This window comes from Staurois parvus, unplaced genomic scaffold, assembly GCF_062004578.1.
Source record: "Staurois parvus isolate SC_StPar_1 unplaced genomic scaffold, SC_StPar_1.0 ptg000706l, whole genome shotgun sequence".
Lineage (NCBI taxonomy): Eukaryota > Metazoa > Chordata > Amphibia > Anura > Ranidae > Staurois > Staurois parvus.
Window position 1 is genome coordinate 2,813,896 of NW_028318502.1, and position 19,356 is coordinate 2,833,251.

Below are 19,356 nucleotides of genomic sequence, written 5' to 3' on the forward strand. Positions count from 1 at the left end.
CTCCTGTTCACACGTTTACATGCTGATTCTTAAAGGATAATTTCACCTTAAAAAAAACAATAAATGCACATCTTTTTTCATGTAAAAAAATGTGCATTTGTTTTTTTTTTATTAGGAGCCTGTAAAGAATTGCAACCGTAATCATTAGATTGTAGATTGTAAACTCTTCTAGATTGTAAGCTCGAAAGAGCAGGGCCCTCAATCCCCTCATGTTTTGCATTGTATTGGTATTGTTCTGTCACATGTTCTGTCTCCCTCTGTAATGTACAGCGCTGAGCGAACTATTGGAGCTTTATAAATACTGTATAATAATAATAATAATAATAATTAGAACGTGGGTGCCGTGCAAGGCTCCTGCATACTCATACTTCATACTGTCAGGCAGTTACTGAACGACAGGAAGAATCAATGAACTATTACAGTGTTCACCAGCACCCGGGTAGTTCATTGAGAACTACAAGCTGTCATCCACAAGGGATGATGGAAGTTGTAGTTCTCTCATTCACAAAACTCTATAAAAGAATGATGTAGTCGGGTGGGCAGAGCACTGCACAGACGCATTTTTTTAAAATTGCAATAGCGGGTGCAGGCAGAAGATTCCCTGTCACAATGGGGGCTCGGGGTGGGGGGGGTAAATGTGGTTCCTGCCTATTTAGTAACATGTTACACCCTGGATTAACATGTTATGAAATATGAATTTATTCTTTAAGCTGGCTATACAACAATAGATTTTTATATGAATATTTGTAAGAAAAATCTTGCCAGTAAATTCAATAATGCCAACAGGAACATGACAAACGTCACTCAAAAGAACTTCCAACTTTCGTTTGCTTATAACATTTAATTTGAAAATGCAAACCACATCTGTCCATCCTGTTCCTTAGATTGTTTTTTTCTATCACTACAGTCAAAAACAAATGTTGATTTGGCCCCATTAACTACTGGAACATTGAATGAACTTTCTTAAATCTAATTTTTTTGAATGAAAAGACACTTAGGGCTCAGTATGGGTAATATCAGAGACAGCCGCTGTAAGGAGAGGTCACTATAAGGAGAACTTTGACAGAAGGACACTAGGTGGTTGATTAAAAAATCTGGATATTGAAGTGCCACACTAATAGTTTGTGTTCAAAATGAGGTTTATTTCAAATATTAAATGGATAAAACAGCCGATGGGGTACAACATCAGCCCCACCACCAAGGCTTCACAAAATATAGGGCTGACAATCTGGTGACTTAGATGTAACGAATGAATTAGAATGTTTTACCTGTGGACACGGCAACATGTCTTAATTCATTAGTTACATCTAAGTCACCAGATTAATTAATTCATCATTGCCCAATTGACTTTTGAAATAAACTTAATTTTGGACTCCAACTATTTGGTATGACTTTCCAATCTTTAGATCAGGGTTTTGAATACAAAACCCCGGGGGATTGTAGTAGCTCCCTCATTTGCAGAAGCTGCCTAATGGCCTTCAGGGACTACACCAACGTAACGGTGACATTAATTTGAACACAAAACCATCACCCATTTCCAGCCCCAGGTTTCATTGCCACCTGCCTAACTCAGTATTTTTAAATATTACACTAGATTCACACAACTTTCATCCATGATTAACATTATTTTCCACTTGAATCTCATTAGACTTGGGTGAAAGCTATGTGAATCTTTTATGAAAACATTTATAAACAGATCCCTAAGAGTAGTTCCTCTTGTCTATTTTTCTATCATGTAAATGTAATTGTGTATTCAATTCAGGTTTAAATAGGATAATGAAACACTTTGGAAAAAATATACAGCTTAGAAGTCCAGCGCTTGAGGCCAATATAGCGAATATCTTCACAGCCACCATGTATTTCCCTCTGGTGCTCAGATAGGCGGGAATCATGGTAATCCAGACACTGCAGAACACCAGCATGCTGAAGGTGATGTATTTGGCCTCATTAAAACTGTCCGGTAATGTCCTCACCATGAAAGCCAGAAGAAAACTCACAGCTGCCAGAAACCCCATATAACCCAACACAGAGTAGAACCCGATAACTGACCCTTCATTACACTGAATGACGATCTTGTCCTGATAAGAGTGAGTGTCCATTTCCATATAAGGGTGAGAAGAGGACATCCAAATGATACATATTATTACTTGAATGGATGAACACACCGATACTATGGAATTGGCCAGTTTGGTTCCAATCCATTTCTTCCAGTAGCTGCCAGGTTTGGTGGCTCTGAAAGCGATGTAAACCAAGATTGTTTTAGCAAGAAGAGAGGAGATGGCTATGGAGAAGATGACTCCAAATGTCATGACACGGAGTATACAGGTTATATCCAGTGGCTGGCCAAGGAACAAGAACACACAGAGGAGACTCAAGGAGATGGAGACAAGGAGAATAAAACTCAGATTTCTGTTATTAGCTTTGACGATGGGGGTGTTCCGATAGGTAATAAAAATCCCCTTTATTGCAACAGTCACAATGCAGAGTAAAGCAGAAACTGTTAGGAATACTTTAGAAATGCCATCAGTGTAGGAAAGGAATTCAAGGAGTTTTGGAATACATCGATCCTTCTTCTCATTGGGCCATTCTTCCTCCGGGCATTTCATACAGTTCTCACTGTCTGTCAAGAACAATAGATATAACATTAATTAATTAGAATAAAAATTAATCTAACAGCCATTTGTAGAGGAGCAGTGGGAATGTAATGTGTACATACATGTACTGGTGTTTTTCAGTACTTGAAACTCGTAGATAAACCAATAAACTCAGTAAGGACCTCCTGCGCTACTAAATATCACAAATGATAATTAAGAAGAGGGGGCTGATAACACCCAACCATATACCAAATTTATAATTTGCAGATTGTAAAAAGTATGGTACAGCGCTACTCTAAATATTGCCATATCTTATGTACTAGCTCATCCCAAAATACCAAATAATAATTCATAACGGTATTAAAACACAATATAACTCACATCAAACATATGTTAGTTGTGACTAATCATTATCCTCAGTGCATTCAGTGGATAAATATGCCACTCACTCACCAATTATGAAGTGAACTGATCCACTAGGGCAGTGGTTCTCAACCTTTCTAATGCCGCGACCCCTTAATACAGTTCCTCATGTTGTGGTGACCCCCAACCATAAAATTATTTTCGTTGCTACTTCATAACTGTAATTTTGCAGTGGGAGGAGTAGTGCCACGTCATTGGAAGGAGTAGTGCCCCATCACTGATGTCAGTGGGATGAATAGTGCCCCATCATTGGTATCAGTGGGAGGAATAGTGCCCCATCGTTGGTATCAGTGGGAGGAATAGTGCCCCATCACTGATGTCAGTGGGATGAATAGTGCCCCATCACTGGTGTCAGTGGGATGAATAGTGCCCCATCACTGGTGTCAGTGGGATGAATAGTGCCCCATCACTGGTGTCAGTGGGAGGAATAGTGCCCCATTACTGATGTCAGTGGGATGAATAGTGCCCCATCACTGGTGTCAGTGGGAGGAATAGTGCCCCATCACTGATGTCAGTGGGATGAATAGTGCCCCATCACTGGTGTCAGTGGGAGGAATAGTGCCCCATCACTGGTGTCAGTGGGAGGAATAGTGCCCCATCACTGGTGTCAGTGGGAGGAATAGTGCCCCATCGTTGGTATCAGTGGGAGGAATAGTGCCCCATCACTGATGTCAGTGGGATGAATAGTGCCCCATCACTGGTGTCAGTGGGAGGAATAGTGCCCCATCACTGGTGTCAGTGGGAGGAATAGTGCCCCATCGTAGGTATCAGTGGGAGGAATAGTGCCCCATCGTTGGTGTCAGTGGGAGGAATAGTGCCCCATCGTTGGTGTCAGTGGGAGGAATAGTGCCCCATCGTTGGTAACAGGGGAGGAATAGTGCCCCATCATTGGTGTCAGTGGGAGGAATAGTGCCCCATCATTGGTGTCAGTGGGAGGAATAGTGCCCCATCATTGGTGTCAGTGGGAGGAATAGTGCCCCATCATTGGTGTCAGTGGGAGGAATAGTGCCCCATCATTGGTGTCAGTGGGAGGAATAGTGCCCCATCATTGGTGTCAGTGGGAGGAATAGTGCCCCATCATTGGTGTCAGTGGGAGGAATAGTGCCCCATCATTGGTGTCAGTGGGGGGAGTAGTGCCCCATCATTGGTGTCAGTGGGGGGAGTAGTGCCCCATCATTGGTGTCAGTGGGAGGAATAGTGCCCCATCACTGGTGTCAGTGGGGGGAGTAGTGCCCCATCACTGGTGTCAGTGGGAGGAGTAGTGCCCCATCACTGGTGTCAGTGGGAGGAATAGTGCCCCGTCACTGGTGTCAGTGGGAGGAATAGTGCCCCGTCACTGGTGTCAGTGGGAGGAGTAGTGCCCCGTCATTGGTGTCAGTGGGGGGAGTAGTGCCCCGTCATTGGTGTCAGTGGGAGGAATCGTGCCCCGTCACTGGTGTCAGTGGGGTGAGTAGTGCCCCGTCACTGGTGTCAGTGGGAGTAGTGCCCCATCACTGGTGTCAGTGGGAGGAATAGTGCCACATCATTGGTGTCAGTGGGAGGAATAGTGCCTCATTGGGGTCAGAGGGGGGGGGGGAAATAGTGTCCCATCGTTGGTGTCAGTGGGGGGAGGAATAGTGCCCCATCATTGGTGTCAGTGGGAGGAATAGTGCCCCATCATTGATGTCAGTGTGGTGGAGGGGAGAATAGTGCCCCATCATTGGTGTCAGTGGGAGGAATAGTGCCTCATTGGGGTCAGGGGGGGGGAATAGTGCCCCATCGTTGGTGTCAGTGGGGGGAGGAATAGTGCCCCATCGTTGGTGTCAGTGGGGGGAGGAATAGTGCCCCATCGTTGGTGTCAGTGGGGGGAGGAATAGTGCCACATCGTTGGTGTCAGTGGGGGGAGGAATAGTGCCCCATCGTTGGTGTCAGTGGGGGGAGGAATAGTGCCCCATCGTTGGTATTAGTGACACAAATGATGGGGCACTATTCCTCCCACTGACACCAATGATACTTACCTTGCTGACCCCTGCTCCAGCCTGGGCTCGCTCTCTCACTTACCTGTCAGCTGTCTTCCTTCTCTGGCCGCTCTCCTCTTCACTCGCTCCGGCAGCTCCCTCGATCTTCTTTGATGTACGCGCGCTGCCGCTCGGCTCCGCCTCTCCAAGCTCCACCTCCTCACCGGTGATTGGCCGCCTGTGTGCCTCTCCTGAGCTACAGTTCCGGTGGCCAATCAGCGGCGAGGAGGCGGAGCTGCTGAGCGATCCCGGAGGTGTGGCCAGGTGACAGGAGCAGCATATCATCCCGCCCACACATCGCCTGAAACAGAGGAGCGGTGTCTCGGTTCCTAAGACCATGGTCTTAGGCGACCCCTGGGAAATGGTCGTTCGACCCCCAAAGGGGTCGCGACCCCCAGGTTGAGAACCGCTGCGCTAGGGGATCCTTATTGAGATGGAAAAGTGAATAAATGTTGAAAAATATAAAGAAACGCCAGTGAAAAAGATAAAAAAATAGTCCCAATGGGACTGCAATAAAGTGAAATATATTGATAAATTTAATAAAAATAAAAAATAGTGAATCCCTAAATGTGGGGTCAATTATCACTCTAACAATAATAGTGACCACAGAGGCTATACGTTTGCTAAATAAAACTGAAAAATAGGTGAAAAACTCGGTGAATCCCTAAATATGGGATTAAATATCACACAGTAGTGACAAGTGCAGTGCTTGAAAGACAAAATTATGATAAAAAATAAATATATATTATAAAAATGATATCACAAGAAATGATTAACCAAAAAAAATATTTTTTTTGAAATGTCGCATGAAGCAAGAAAAAAGTTCAAAGGTGCGTAAACACCAAATATTCTAACGACTTTAGTGCAGGTGATAAAGAGAATATGCACGACAATCAATAGGAAATAATCCATAAACAGCTGAATTGCCCCCTCACCTCCTTGAAGCAACCCAAAACACCTGTTAAAAGACAAAAGTGACCTTGCATGGTTTGGGCCCCCCTTCGAGGATGATATCCGTCTGCAGTGGTGATATCCCCTTCACAGGTTAATGGAAGAAGCAGCAGGGTCCCTTCCAGGGATGATTTAGTAAGATACAGCCAGCTCACATTAAGGTCAGGCTAAAGACAGAAACAGATCTCCCATAGTGTAAATCTGTTTAATATACCTTTAACCCCTCGCCTACCGGGCACTTATACCCCCTTCCTTACCAGGCCAATTTTCAGCTTTCAGCGCTGCCGCACTTTGATTGACAATTGCGCGGTCATGCAACATTGTACCCATATGAAATTTTGATCATTTTTTTCTCACAAATAGAGCTTTCTTTTGGTGGTATTTAATCGCCACTGGGCACTTTACTTTTTGCACTATAAATTAAAAAAAGTGCAAAAAATTTGAAAAAAAAAAAAAGTTTATTTGTTTCTTTTATAAAATTTTTCAAACAGGTATTTTTTCTCCTTCACTGATTTGCGTTGATGAGGCGGCACTGATGGGCACTGATAGGCGGCACTGATGGGCACTGATAGGCAGCACTAAAGGGCACTGATAGGCAGTACTAATGAGGTGGCACGGATAGGCGGCACTGATAGACAGCACTAATTAGGGGTCACTGATAGGCGGCACTGATAGGTGACACTGATGATGGGTACTGATAGACGGCACTGACTGGCATCACTTCTGGGCACTGACTGGCACAACCCCTGGGCACTGACTGGTGGCACTGACTGGCAGCACTGGTGGGCTGCACTGGTCTGACTGGCAGCACTGGTGGGCTGCACTGGTGGGCGGCACTGGTGGGCAGCACTGGTGGGTGGGCACAGGTGGGTGGCACTGGTGGGCACAGGTGGGTGGGCACAGGTGGGTGGCACTGCTGGGCACATGTAGGTGGCACTTCTGGGCACAGGTAGGTGGCACTGCAGAGTGGCACAGGTGGGTGCACTGCTGGGCACAGGTGGGTGCACTGCTGGGCACGGGTGGGCGGGGCTAGTGGGCGCACTGCTGGGCGGAACTTGCGGGTGTCACTGCTGGGCACCGATCATCAGGGCACTGATCATCAGTGCCCTGATGATCGGTGCCGATCCCCGCTCTGACAACTGCCGGTTCTCGGCAGTACTTTCCTCACGATCTGACAGCGTGAGGAAAGTGCAGCCGAGAACCGGCACTTGCATTTCCCTGTGATCAGCGTGTCATTGGACACCGCTGATCACGTGGTAAAAGGCCGGTGGGATCGGCCTTTCACCACATCACGTGATCAGCTGTGTCCGTAGGACACAGCGATCACGGAGATCGCCGGGTGCGCGCCCCCTGGGGCGCGCAGGAGAGCGCGTTCTGGGAGGACGTCATATGACGTCCACTCAGAACTGGCCGGCCGCGGTGAAGCCGTCATTCGGCTATGCGCGGTCGGCAAGAGGTTAAAACATATATAGCCAAATGCCCACTCACTTTTGCACAGAATAAAACAAGCTGTAAAACCTCATGCTATGGGTGCACTTGCATGGGCTTTTTGGGTGTAGCATGATGGCGTCTGCACCGGAAATACGTCAACGCGTTCCTGTGCGTTACGTCCCGTTATCACGTGACTTCCCTGAGGCGCAATAAACTAATAATGATAAAGTCCCATATGTTTTGTTTTCTTTTTCGTCTTGGTTACTCAATATACCCGGAATGTTGGTGCACCTCATGAGGGAAAAATCTATGGAATCCATGCATAATTAATATATCTGTGATCTCAAAAAATACGCTGTAATGTTTATTTTAAGATAATGCCTGCCTCACCTCTCCTTCTACATTGCAGCCTTACCAAGCTGCTTACATACTGTCCAGTCACTGTACAATTTTTTTGGCTATTGTCTCTCAAATAGTACTCCATAAAGTGTATTTCAAGATCTCCCCCTCTTATATTGCAACCTTGCCATGTTGATTTGTACTGTCCAGTCACTGAGCAATATTTGTGGCTATTGTCGCTCAAAAATTACACTCCATTGTTTCGTTCAAGATAAAACCTGTCTTATCTCTCCCTTTTACATTGCAGCCTTACCAAGCTGCCGAGCTGCTGTACAATATTTGTGGCTAATTGTTATCAGAATATAAACTCTTCCTCATAGTTGATCTCCTCCATGCCTCGTATCAGTTTGGTTGCCCTTCTCTGTACTTTCTACAGTTCCCCAATGTTCTTTTTGTGAATTGCTGCCCAAAACTGAACTGCATATTCCAGATGAGGTGCCACTAATGATTTGTACAGGGGGGGGTAATATATCTCTCTCTGTGGAGTCTATACCTCTTTTAATAAAAGAGAGGATTTTGCTCGCTTTAGAAACCGCAGCTTGGCATTGCATGCCATTATTAAGCTTGTGATCTACCAGAACCCCCAGATCCTTCTCCACCATTGACTCCCCCCCCCCCAGTTGTACCACCCCCTACTATGTATGATACATGCATATTCTTAGCCGCCAAGTGCAGAACCTTACATTTATAAACATTAAACCTCATTTGCCACATAGTTGCCCAATTACATAGTGCATTGAGGTCGGCTTGTACGTTGGAGACATCCTGTAAGGACGTTATTCCCCGGCACAGCTTGGTGTCATCTGCAAAGACTGAAATGGTATTTATAACCCCAGACCCTATATCGTTTATAAATATATTAAAAAGTAAGGGTCCCAACACTGAACCTTGGGGTATACCACTGATGACACTGAACCTTGGGGTACTTTGAATCCTTCTTTGAATCCTTAAGTGTTCTCAAATCCTGCCCATCCATAATATCCCTTAATTGAATATACTCCTTTTTAAACCATTTTCCTACACTCTCCTCCTTGCTTGGTGGAAAATACTCCATATTCCTCAATGACATTAATTGTGAATTAAAATCCCATTTCATAATCTTGTGCAGTTTATCCCAAACCTTTAATGTATAAACACTCATGGTATCTTTTAAACCTCTGAATTGTGCTGGTACCCATATGATTTTACTCAAGTTAACTCCACTTAATTCATTTTCAATCTTGACCCACCTTTTCCCCTCTGGGTTGTGTGTCCAATCATAAATTCTTGCTAAAACTACTGCACTATAGTACCTCTTGAAGTCTGGCACTCCCAATCCTCCCCTCTCTTTACTTCTACTCATCAAATCGTAAGATATTCTAGGTTTTTTATTTTTCCATATATATCTTATCATCTTTTTAATTACTTTAAAAAAAAAACCTCCGGGAGTCTAATTGGGATCATCTGAAATTTATACAGGATTTTAGGTAGAATTACCATTTTTATCATATTTATGCGCCCTAACCAAGACGGGTTACCCCCTTCCAATTTCTTCAATTCCTCCTTAATCTCATTTAATTTATACAAATTCGTATATGAAGCAGTAAGTTTAACCCCTAAATATTTTATCTCTCTATCTTTCCATATAAAAGGGAATTCTTTTTGTATCTTTTCTTTCTCAATGTTTGGAAGATTTACATTTAAGATCTCAGTTTTTGTTGGGTTGATTTTCAGATTTGATAACTTCCCATACTCCTTTAAGCTCTTCATTAAATTTGGGAGTGTTATCCTAGGATTTCCCATGTAGAACAACAGGTCGTCTGCAAAAGCTGCCACTTTATGTTCAATTTCTCCTATCTGTATTCCTTTTATGTCCATATTTTTCCTAATTGTTGCCAGCAAAGGTTCCAATGACAACACATACAACAATGGGGACAGTGAGCATCCCTGTCTTGTTCCATTTGACATCCCAATGGGCTCCGACTTTTCTCCGTTAACCAAAATAACCGCGGAGGGTTCTCTATACAATTTTCCTATCCACTCCCTCATTCTAACTCCCACTCCTATAATCTTCAGGGTATCCATCATGAAGCTCCAGTCTACTCTATCGAATGCCTTTTCAACATCGATCGAGAGCACCACTGCCAGGGTTTTCCCCTTCCTAGCTTTCTGGATAAGCAACAGAGTTCTGATCCCATTGTCTCTACCCTCCCTCCCTCATAAAAATCCCACCTGATCCCCCTGAATCCATTCTGGCATTAAATCTTTCATCCTATTTGCTAAAACCTTTGCATATAACTTCGTATCTATGTTCAAAAGTGAGATTGGTCTATAGCTAGAGCACTGAGATGCATCCTTCCCTTCCTTATGTATAAGCACCACATGGGCCTGTAGTGATTCCCACCTTAACTCAATCTCCCCACCCAGGGCGTTCATATAATCCTTCAATTTAGGTATTAACAATTCACTATATTTTTTATAGTACCTCACAGTATAACCGTCTGGGCCTGGGCTTTTCCCCGTCATGGTACTTTTCAATGCCATTTTTATTTCCTCCTGCGTGATTTCTGAATCCAGGGACTTCAATTGATCTTCACTTAACTTCGGTAGTCCTGCGTTTTTTTAAATATACCCTTCTTTTTTCTCTACTCACCTTTCCACTTTTATTTACTAAATCCTGAGAGTTAATGTTATACAGCTTGCTATAATATTCCTTAAACACCTTAGCGATCTCTTTAGTAGAGTACACCATTTCTCTCTTGGGGTTTCTTATTTTTTCTATATAATTCCTATTTTTCTTTTTCCTCAAGGCTCTCATTAAATATTTTCCTGGCCTATCTCCCCATCTATACCTCTCCCTTGCCACTTTATTAAATACTCTCCTCCTCTCTTCTTCCATCAATACCTCCAGTTCTTCCTTCTTTTTTGTTACTTTCTGTCTTATATCCCTTGTTATTCTATTTTTATGGATCTGCTCCAGGTCATATATTTCTTTTAAGAGGCCCGTCAGCTTCTCTCTTCTTTCTCTTTTCTTTTTTGCCCCGGACGCAATCAATATACCTCTTATGTAGGCCTTATGGGACTCCCAAACTGTAGCCACCGACACATCCCCTGTCTCATTTTCCTGAAAAAATCTTTCCATCTTCTGATCAATCTCCTGGTCCAGTAGAAGAGCCTCATTTAGCTTCCATCCTACACCACCTGTCAATTGCCTCCACCACCCTACTTTCAGTGTAACAGGGGCATGGTCCAAGAGAGTCATTGCCTCTATTTCTACTTTCTAAACAATATGGTAGTGTGACAAGAGCATCACCACCCAGAAAAAAGAGGTTACTTAAGAAATCCACACGGAGTAATATGGGTTCAAAAATTAACAAACAATACTTTATTTGATCACATAGATCATAAGGAGGTTAAACATGAGCACGGTGAACATATCAGACAGATAAAATCATTTTAAAAGCACTTGGCGTCCTCATTCCTGGGTAATTTTGGCACATAGAGAACCATATAAGGCAATATAAGGTAATGGTGTGGTTTGATCCTAGGTTTCCATAAATTTCCGACTTGTATTTGTATAAACCATGTATTCATCAGGCGTGTTCTTAATATGGGCCAGGGTATGTAGAGTAGCTTCCTGGTATGTGGAAACTGGAACAAAAAAATATATGATGATATAGGAGCTGAAATCGCACCTAAACCTCACCAAATTACCCTATACAATAATAAATGGACACTTTCATTACCTTCTCAGTAGTTAGACTGTCATACCAGCTTGATAAATGTAGAGACTTCCTGGGTAACCACCCCAAGTGAAACAAAGTCCACAGTACCAAGTGATTCTGAGGATATATATAAAAATTATAGTATAGATCACGAGCATCAAGTAAAAACCCTGAAAACGACAACAAAGCATGGGTATATTACCATCAGTGAAGATCAAGAAGACTCCCGTCGACTTGAAATAAGATCAGGTCCTTGATGCTTGTTCAAAAATGCGTGTATAGGTGGGAAGCCAGGTAGTCTCAATACATAGATTTCAAAAACGAATATTATGTATGTAGCAGGCAATGAATACCTGAATTTATATACCCAATAGAGGGTTTCCAAAAATTACTCAATCTGAGAAAGTTAAGCGGTTCCTATAGGATATGGCTATGTCACAGCATACAATACATGTATGGCATAACGTATATATATATATTCCTCTAAAGAGGATTTCCAAAAAATTCCCCGAAGAAACGGGATTTATTAGGCACATATAGCATTCCCTCTTAACTCCATAAAAGCTCTATAAGTCTAAACAGCAGTAGGCTAAAGTAACTTGCCACCGGTGGAAGATGTACTCCCATAAGGGATTGCCGTTTGCGGACCGCTGCAATAGTAGCCTTATGGTAGGTTATCAAGGGCCTCGTGCCTTCCTAGCATGGAGCTGTGACACCGCCGTTCCTTCCCACCTCGTGGACGCCGCACCCTATGAAGACGCTGAGCGTAGTGACGTCATTACGTTGACGCGTTTTGTCCGCCAATCACCGCAGACTTCGGCAGAACTGGGAGGGGACTTCATTCCATTGCCTTATATAGTGCACTAATTGCATACAAAAAAGTCTCCATGTCGCCCTCTTGTGTTGAAAAGATATCACTACATTCAAAAATCCAAAGTGAATTAAAAAACATATATTTAAATTTAAATTGACTGCTGGCAATAAAAGGGGGGCCATACTAGAGTAAACCAGATCATCTTTAATGAGGATAGAGGGAAAAGATAATTATTATGATTCTAAAAAGGGGGAACCATCAAAGCCAAGTAGAAAATCTCAATTTTAATATTATTCTTATTATTGTAAAAATTCAATCTACGGTGGGACGAAGCCCACCCCAGGTTGAATTCATATTTTACCCAAGTGAACCAATGTTCCCTTAATTTCAGAGTAACCAAGTACAGACTATAACACAGTAGAAGGCAAAAAATTCAGAGGGACTTAATTTAAGAAAACTTTAAAGTTGAGTTCTGTATTTAATCCAAATGGGACAAGTGCACCCAGGGTATAAATCCAGAATTTCTCTTTTTGTAGGAGGACTTTATCAAAGTCACCCCGTCGAGCTGAAATATTCAGCAGAAAGATCCCTTTAACTTTCAAGCCTTCTGTTTTTCCCCCGTGTACTTCTCTAAAGTGTTGTGCCAGTGGATTCTCTTTGTCCCCCTTCCCTTCATTTCTATTTTTATTTCTGATATCTCTCAGATGTTCACCAATCCTGGTTCTGAGGTTCCTGACATCTGATATGCTGACAGTAGATGTTTACAATATCCCCACTTTCTATGTAATCCCAAAAATACATAAAAACCCTACTCAACCACCTGGACGCCCTATAGTATCTGCTATTAAGGGCCCGCTGGAACCAATAGGTAGATTTGTTGATGATCTGATTAAAGATCTGGTCCTTGAACTTAGATCCTATGTAAGGGATACGGGAGATGTGTTGAAAAAGATTGTAAACGTAAAAGTACCCAAGGGTGCACTCCTGGTGGGTATTGATGTGGAATCACTATATACTTCTATTCCACATATCTGGGGACGGAGAGCTGTGGCTTTCTTTTTAGAGACATACTTTCCTAAAATGGAGGCTCAGAATGAATTTATCTTGGACCTTTTGGAATTTATGTTGACCCATAACTGTTTTCAGTTTTTGGGTTCCTTCTATCAGCAAATATGTGGTACCTCCATGGGAGCACCCTGGGCCCCGGCATTTGCATGTCTACATCTAGGCCTATGGGAAGAGGAGTTGGTATATCCTTCCACTCCCTATAAGGAACATGCAGTAAAATGGCTGCGATATATTGATGATGTTCTTATGGTCTGGGATGGAGATATGGATCAGCTGGAAAAATTCATGGAATTCTTAAATAAGAACGATAGAGATATCAGACTTACCTATATAGCAGATAGAGAGGTGATAACGTTTTTGGATCTATCAATTTCAATACAAGGAAATAAATTAGTTACTAAAACATTTAGAAAGGAAACAGCGGCAAATACACTTTTGCATGCTAATAGCTATCACCCAAGGAGTTTAAAACAGGGCATTCCTATCGGTCATTTTCAGAGAATAAAAAGGAACTGTACAGAAGAAGCTCAATACAGAAATGAATCTATTCAGCTCTATAGGAGATTTAGAGAAAGAGGCTATTCACATAGAACCCTTAGAAGAGCTAAAAGAAGAGCTTTGGGTAGAACAAGAGATGAGCTTATAAATAAACCAAAATCAAAGATAGGGGCAAACTCGGTAAACCAACCCGTAAGATTCATAACTAAATTTGGACAACAATGGAGTGAAGTTAAGAAGGCCCTGGACTCTCATTGGTACTTACTAACACAAAATCCACAGATAGCAAGAATTGTAGGGGAGAGCCCTCAAATGGTAGCAAAAAGAGCTCGGAATCTAAATGACATGTTAGTACAATCAGAATTCCAGAGGGCTCCACAAAGGAACTGGTTAACTAGGAGGACAGGCCTGTGTGGTATGTTCCCCTGCAGCCATTGTCAAATCTGTCCATTTGTACATAAGTCCAACCAGTTCTTTAATAATGATAAATCTAAGGTATTTCAGATACGAAGCTTTATTAATTGCTCCAGTAATAGAATAATATATATGATAGAATGTCCATGCAAGAAGATGTATATAGGAAAAACGAAAAGGAACCTCAGAACCAGGATTGGTGAACATCTGAGAGATATCAGAAATAAAAATAGAAATGAAGGGAAGGGGGACAAAGAGAATCCACTGGCACAACACTTTAGAGAAGTACACGGGGGAAAAACAGAAGGCTTGAAAGTTAAAGGGATCTTTCTGCTGAATATTTCAGCTCGACGGGGTGACTTTGATAAAGTCCTCCTACAAAAAGAGAAATTCTGGATTTATACCCTGGGTGCACTTGTCCCATTTGGATTAAATACAGAACTCAACTTTAAAGTTTTCTTAAATTAAGTCCCTCTGAATTTTTTGCCTTCTACTGTGTTATAGTCTGTACTTGGTTACTCTGAAATTAAGGGAACATTGGTTCACTTGGGTAAAATATGAATTCAACCTGGGGTGGGCTTCGTCCCACCGTAGATTGAATTTTTACAATAATAAGAATAATATTAAAATTGAGATTTTCTACTTGGCTTTGATGGTTCCCCCTTTTTAGAATCATAATAATTATCTTTTCCCTCTATCCTCATTAAAGATGATCTGGTTTACTCTAGTATGGCCCCCCTTTTATTGCCAGCAGTCAATTTAAATGTAAATATATGTTTTTTAATTCACTTTGGATTTTTGAATGTAGTGATATCTTTTCAACACAAGAGGGCGACATGGAGACTTTTTTGTATGCAATTAGTGCACTATATAAGGCAATGGAATGAAGTCCCCTCCCAGTTCTGCCAAAGTCTGCGGTGATTGGCGGACGAAACACGTCAACGTAATGACGTCACTACGCTCGGCGTCTTCATAGGGTGCGGCGTCCACGAGGTGGGAAGGAACGGCGGTGTCACAGCTCCATGCTAGGAAGGCACGAGGCCCTTGATAACCTACCATAAGGCTACTATTGCAGCGGTCCGCAAACGGCAATCCCTTATGGGAGTACATCTTCCACCGGTGGCAAGTTACTTTAGCCTACTGCTGTTTAGACTTATAGAGCTTTTATGGAGTTAAGAGGGAATGCTATATGTGCCTAATAAATCCTGTTTCTTCGGGGAATTTTTTGGAAATCCTCTTTAGAGGAATATATATATATACGTTATGCCATACATGTATTGTATGCTGTGACATAGCCATATCCTATAGGAACCGCTTAACTTTCTCAGATTGAGTAATTTTTGGAAACCCTCTATTGGGTATATAAATTCAGGTATTCATTGCCTGCTACATACATAATATTCGTTTTTGAAATCTATGTATTGAGACTACCTGGCTTCCCACCTATACACGCATTTTTGAACAAGCATCAAAGACCTGATCTTATTTCAAGTCGACGGGAGTCTTCTTGATCTTCACTGATGGTAATATACCCATGCTTTGTTGTCGTTTTCAGGGTTTTTACTTGATGCTCGTGATCTATACTATAATTTTTATATATATCCTCAGAATCACTTGGTACTGTGGACTTTGTTTCACTTGCGGTGGTTACCCAGGAAGTCTCTACATTTATCAAGCTGGTATGACAGTCTAACTACTGAGAAGGTAATGAAAGTGTCCATTTATTATTGTATAGGGTAATTTGGTGAGGTTTAGGTGCGATTTCAGCTCCTATATCATCATATATTTTTTTGTTCCAGTTTCCACATACCAGGAAGCTACTCTACATACCCTGGCCCATATTAAGAACACGCCTGATGAATACATGGTTTATACAAATACAAGTCGGAAATTTATGGAAACCTAGGATCAAACCACACCATTACCTTATATTGCCTTATATGGTTCTCTATGTGCCAAAATTACCCAGGAATGAGGACGCCAAGTGCTTTTAAAATGATTTTATCTGTCTGATATGTTCACCGTGCTCATGTTTAACCTCCTTATGATCTATGTGATCAAATAAAGTATTGTTTGTTAATTTTTGAACCCATATTACTCCGCGTGGATTTCTTAAGTAACCTATTTTCTGGGTGGTGATGCTCTTGTCACATTACCATATTGTTTAGTATGCATTTCTCGGGTTTATGGATCCACACTTCTATGATAAGTGAGTCGGAGATATGATTATGACACAAGGCACTTGTGCCATTATAGGTGGCTTTTTTCTGTTCTATTTTTGTGATCTATTTCTACTTTAACCACCCTCTCAATAAGTTGATGATCTACCATTATATAGTCCAATCTCGAATACATCTCGTGTGCATTAGAGAAGAAGGTATAGTCTCTCTCTTTTCCATGCATTATTCTCCAAATATCCGCCAGTTGACACTCATACATCACCTTCTTTAACGTTCGCAGAGACCCACCTCCCTCTCGCTGCACAGAAGAGGTTGTATCCATCTGTGGAGCCATACAGAGATTCAAATTCCCCGCCACTATCAACCATCCCTTTCTAAAGGCCATCAGTTTTCTCAATACCCCTTTCAGGTATACCTCCGGTCTCCAATTTGGGCAATAAATATTCGCTATTGTACATTCCATCTCATGCAATCTACCTCTCAAAAATATAAATCTCCCCTCAGGATCTATTTCTCTCTCCTCCAACTCCAACCTTATGTTTTTTGCAAACCCTATTGCCACTCCCGTAGCTCTCTTAATTGGGGAATCTGCCTAAAACCATGTTGGATAGTTTCTAGTGTTCAACTTAATATTTGACTTAATCTCAAGATGTGTCTCCTGCAAGAAGACTACCGAAGCTTCTCTATGTTGTAATTCTTTATATAACTTAAATCTCTTCCCAGGACAATTCAACCCATTTATGTTATATGTTATAAACCGTATATCCTCCATACTTCTTGTATACTACTCCTCCTTATGCAGAGTGTTTTAATACCTCCACCTCATTCCCTCCTACTCCCCCTCCCCTAATGCTCCCCTCCCCTCTCACCTCCCTCCCCCCCTCAACCCACACCCCTCCCCCCCACCTCCCTCCCAATAGCCCTCTCCTCCCCACTCCCCCAACCCCACCCCACCCTCCTCCCATTCCCAACCTCCTCCCTACTAGGCCTACTATTGCCTTCAAATCAGTTGTGGCCCCTAGTGCCACATTTGATTCCGACCTTGGAGTTGAGCTCTGCCCATGTACGGCTCACCTTCCCCCCATTCCACCCGATACCCCCAATGTCCCCCTTTCTGTCAATTCTCTATTTCTCCTTCTAACTAGCTGCCATTCCTCTTTTCCCACAGCACATATCTCTCCTTCTTCTTCCTCCTCCTATCCTGGAATCTCTATTCCCTGGATATTAAATGTCTCACAAAAGTCTCTTAATTCATCCGGGAATCTCAGAGATGCAGAAACTCCATTCTTCCATCCAATTAAGCACACTGAGCTACCCCATCTATATTGTATATTCTGTTTTTTCATCTGTTCTAATAGTGGTTTCAGCGATCTCTTTCTCCACATTTCTCCACATTGTCTCTGCAGTCAGATCCACAAAAACTTGTATATTTTTTCCTCCATGTGTAATACTTGTTCTTCCTTTTATCTTCTTCCATATCTCTTCCCTCTCTCCATATTTATGGAATTGTACAACTAGATCTCTTGCTCTCTCTTCCACCCGATCCCGTTGAAACCTTCATATCCTATAAACATTATGTAGATCGAATGTCTCAGTTCCAGGCTTATCCATGATGGAGTTTAAAATTTCACACATTGTCCCTCTTAGATCTTCTCCTTGTGTGAGCTCTGGAACTCCTTTTATCCTTAGATTATTTCTCCTATGCCAATTTCCTAGTATCTCCAACATATATCGCAATTTTTTTTTGTTCTTTCCTCATCTCTGTTATCCGGTTTTTTAAGTCTGGAATAGCCTGGGCATGCTTTTTAATTTTTTCTTCCATTTCTTCTACTCTGGATAGTAATTGTCCCAAATCATTCCGAATAATCCCCATCTCTTGCTTAATGGATTTTTCCAAGTTTTTAAACATTTCTGCCATCTCCTTTTTGTTAGGGATTTGCAGTTCTCCTTCATTTTCTCCCAACTCCATTCCCTCTGATATTTGTTGGCTATTATTAGCCCTTTCTGTCCTGACACTATTATCCAAACTGGTTTCCATAACACTCCTTTCACATACCCCCGGAGATCTTTCTGGGGTCACATTTCACTGGGACGTATATGTCCTAATCGTTCCAGAATGGGGGTACTTAGGTCCACTTCCTTTACTTATTTTATTTTTCATTTTCCTTATAAGACCATCTCCTTTTCTTTAATCTCTGGGGTATGTGCTAAGCCTAGTTCCTTGGGAATGTTCACATTTCTTCCGTCCCTTTAGGAATCCCCCCTGTTTCTTCTGTATATTCCTCCCCAAGCTCTACATTATGGGTCCTTATACAGTCATTATATACAGGGACAGTATGCAGTCCAGCCGCTCTCACTCACCCTCCTCCTTGTAACTCTTTCAGTGAGGCAGCTTCAACTTCCCGGGTTCTCTCTTGTCCTTGTTCTCACTCTTTTAGGGGGATTCCTCTGAGGTCCCTCTTTCTTCCTTTATCCACTCTCAGTTGCAGGTGGCAGGCAGGTTGCTGTCCTTTCAAGCCGGCATCTCTCCGGCTCCTTTGGACGCCGGCCGGTTTTTTTCCTTCCCAGCACTCCTCCCCTCGGCTGTCACGTGAACCCGCTGCTTCCCTGTCAACCAGACACTTGTTCCGGGTTTACCTCCTGGTGACACCCTGCTCCTCCTACATCCCCTCACGGACTCTTCTCAACCGCCAAGGACCCCCTCTTACATGGGTAAGTCCACGGCGCAGCCAGCAAGATACCTCCGGGGGTAAACCGGGAAGGGGGGGGTTAACAGAGAGAGTCTACTCCACTCTCTCCGTCTCCGCCATGCTCAGGCTCCTCCTCCTCCAACTTCCTGTTGTATTATGAATGTCTTGTGATTGTACAGGTAAGTAGGTAAAC

At 42.6% G+C, this 19,356-nt stretch overlaps 1 protein-coding gene across 1 annotated transcript in view; it reads right to left on the reverse strand.

Moving 5' to 3' along the window:
* Positions 1–872: 872 nt before the first annotated feature.
* LOC149445870 (vomeronasal type-2 receptor 26-like) overlaps positions 873–19,356 on the reverse strand; it is an 86,279-nt gene continuing 67,795 nt past the window's right edge. Inside the window, exon 6 of the mRNA XM_089653329.1 lies at positions 873–2,620. Within this exon, the coding sequence (XP_089509455.1) occupies positions 1,701–2,620 (920 nt within the window). The 3' untranslated portion in view covers positions 873–1,700. The remainder of the gene's footprint in view (positions 2,621–19,356) is intronic.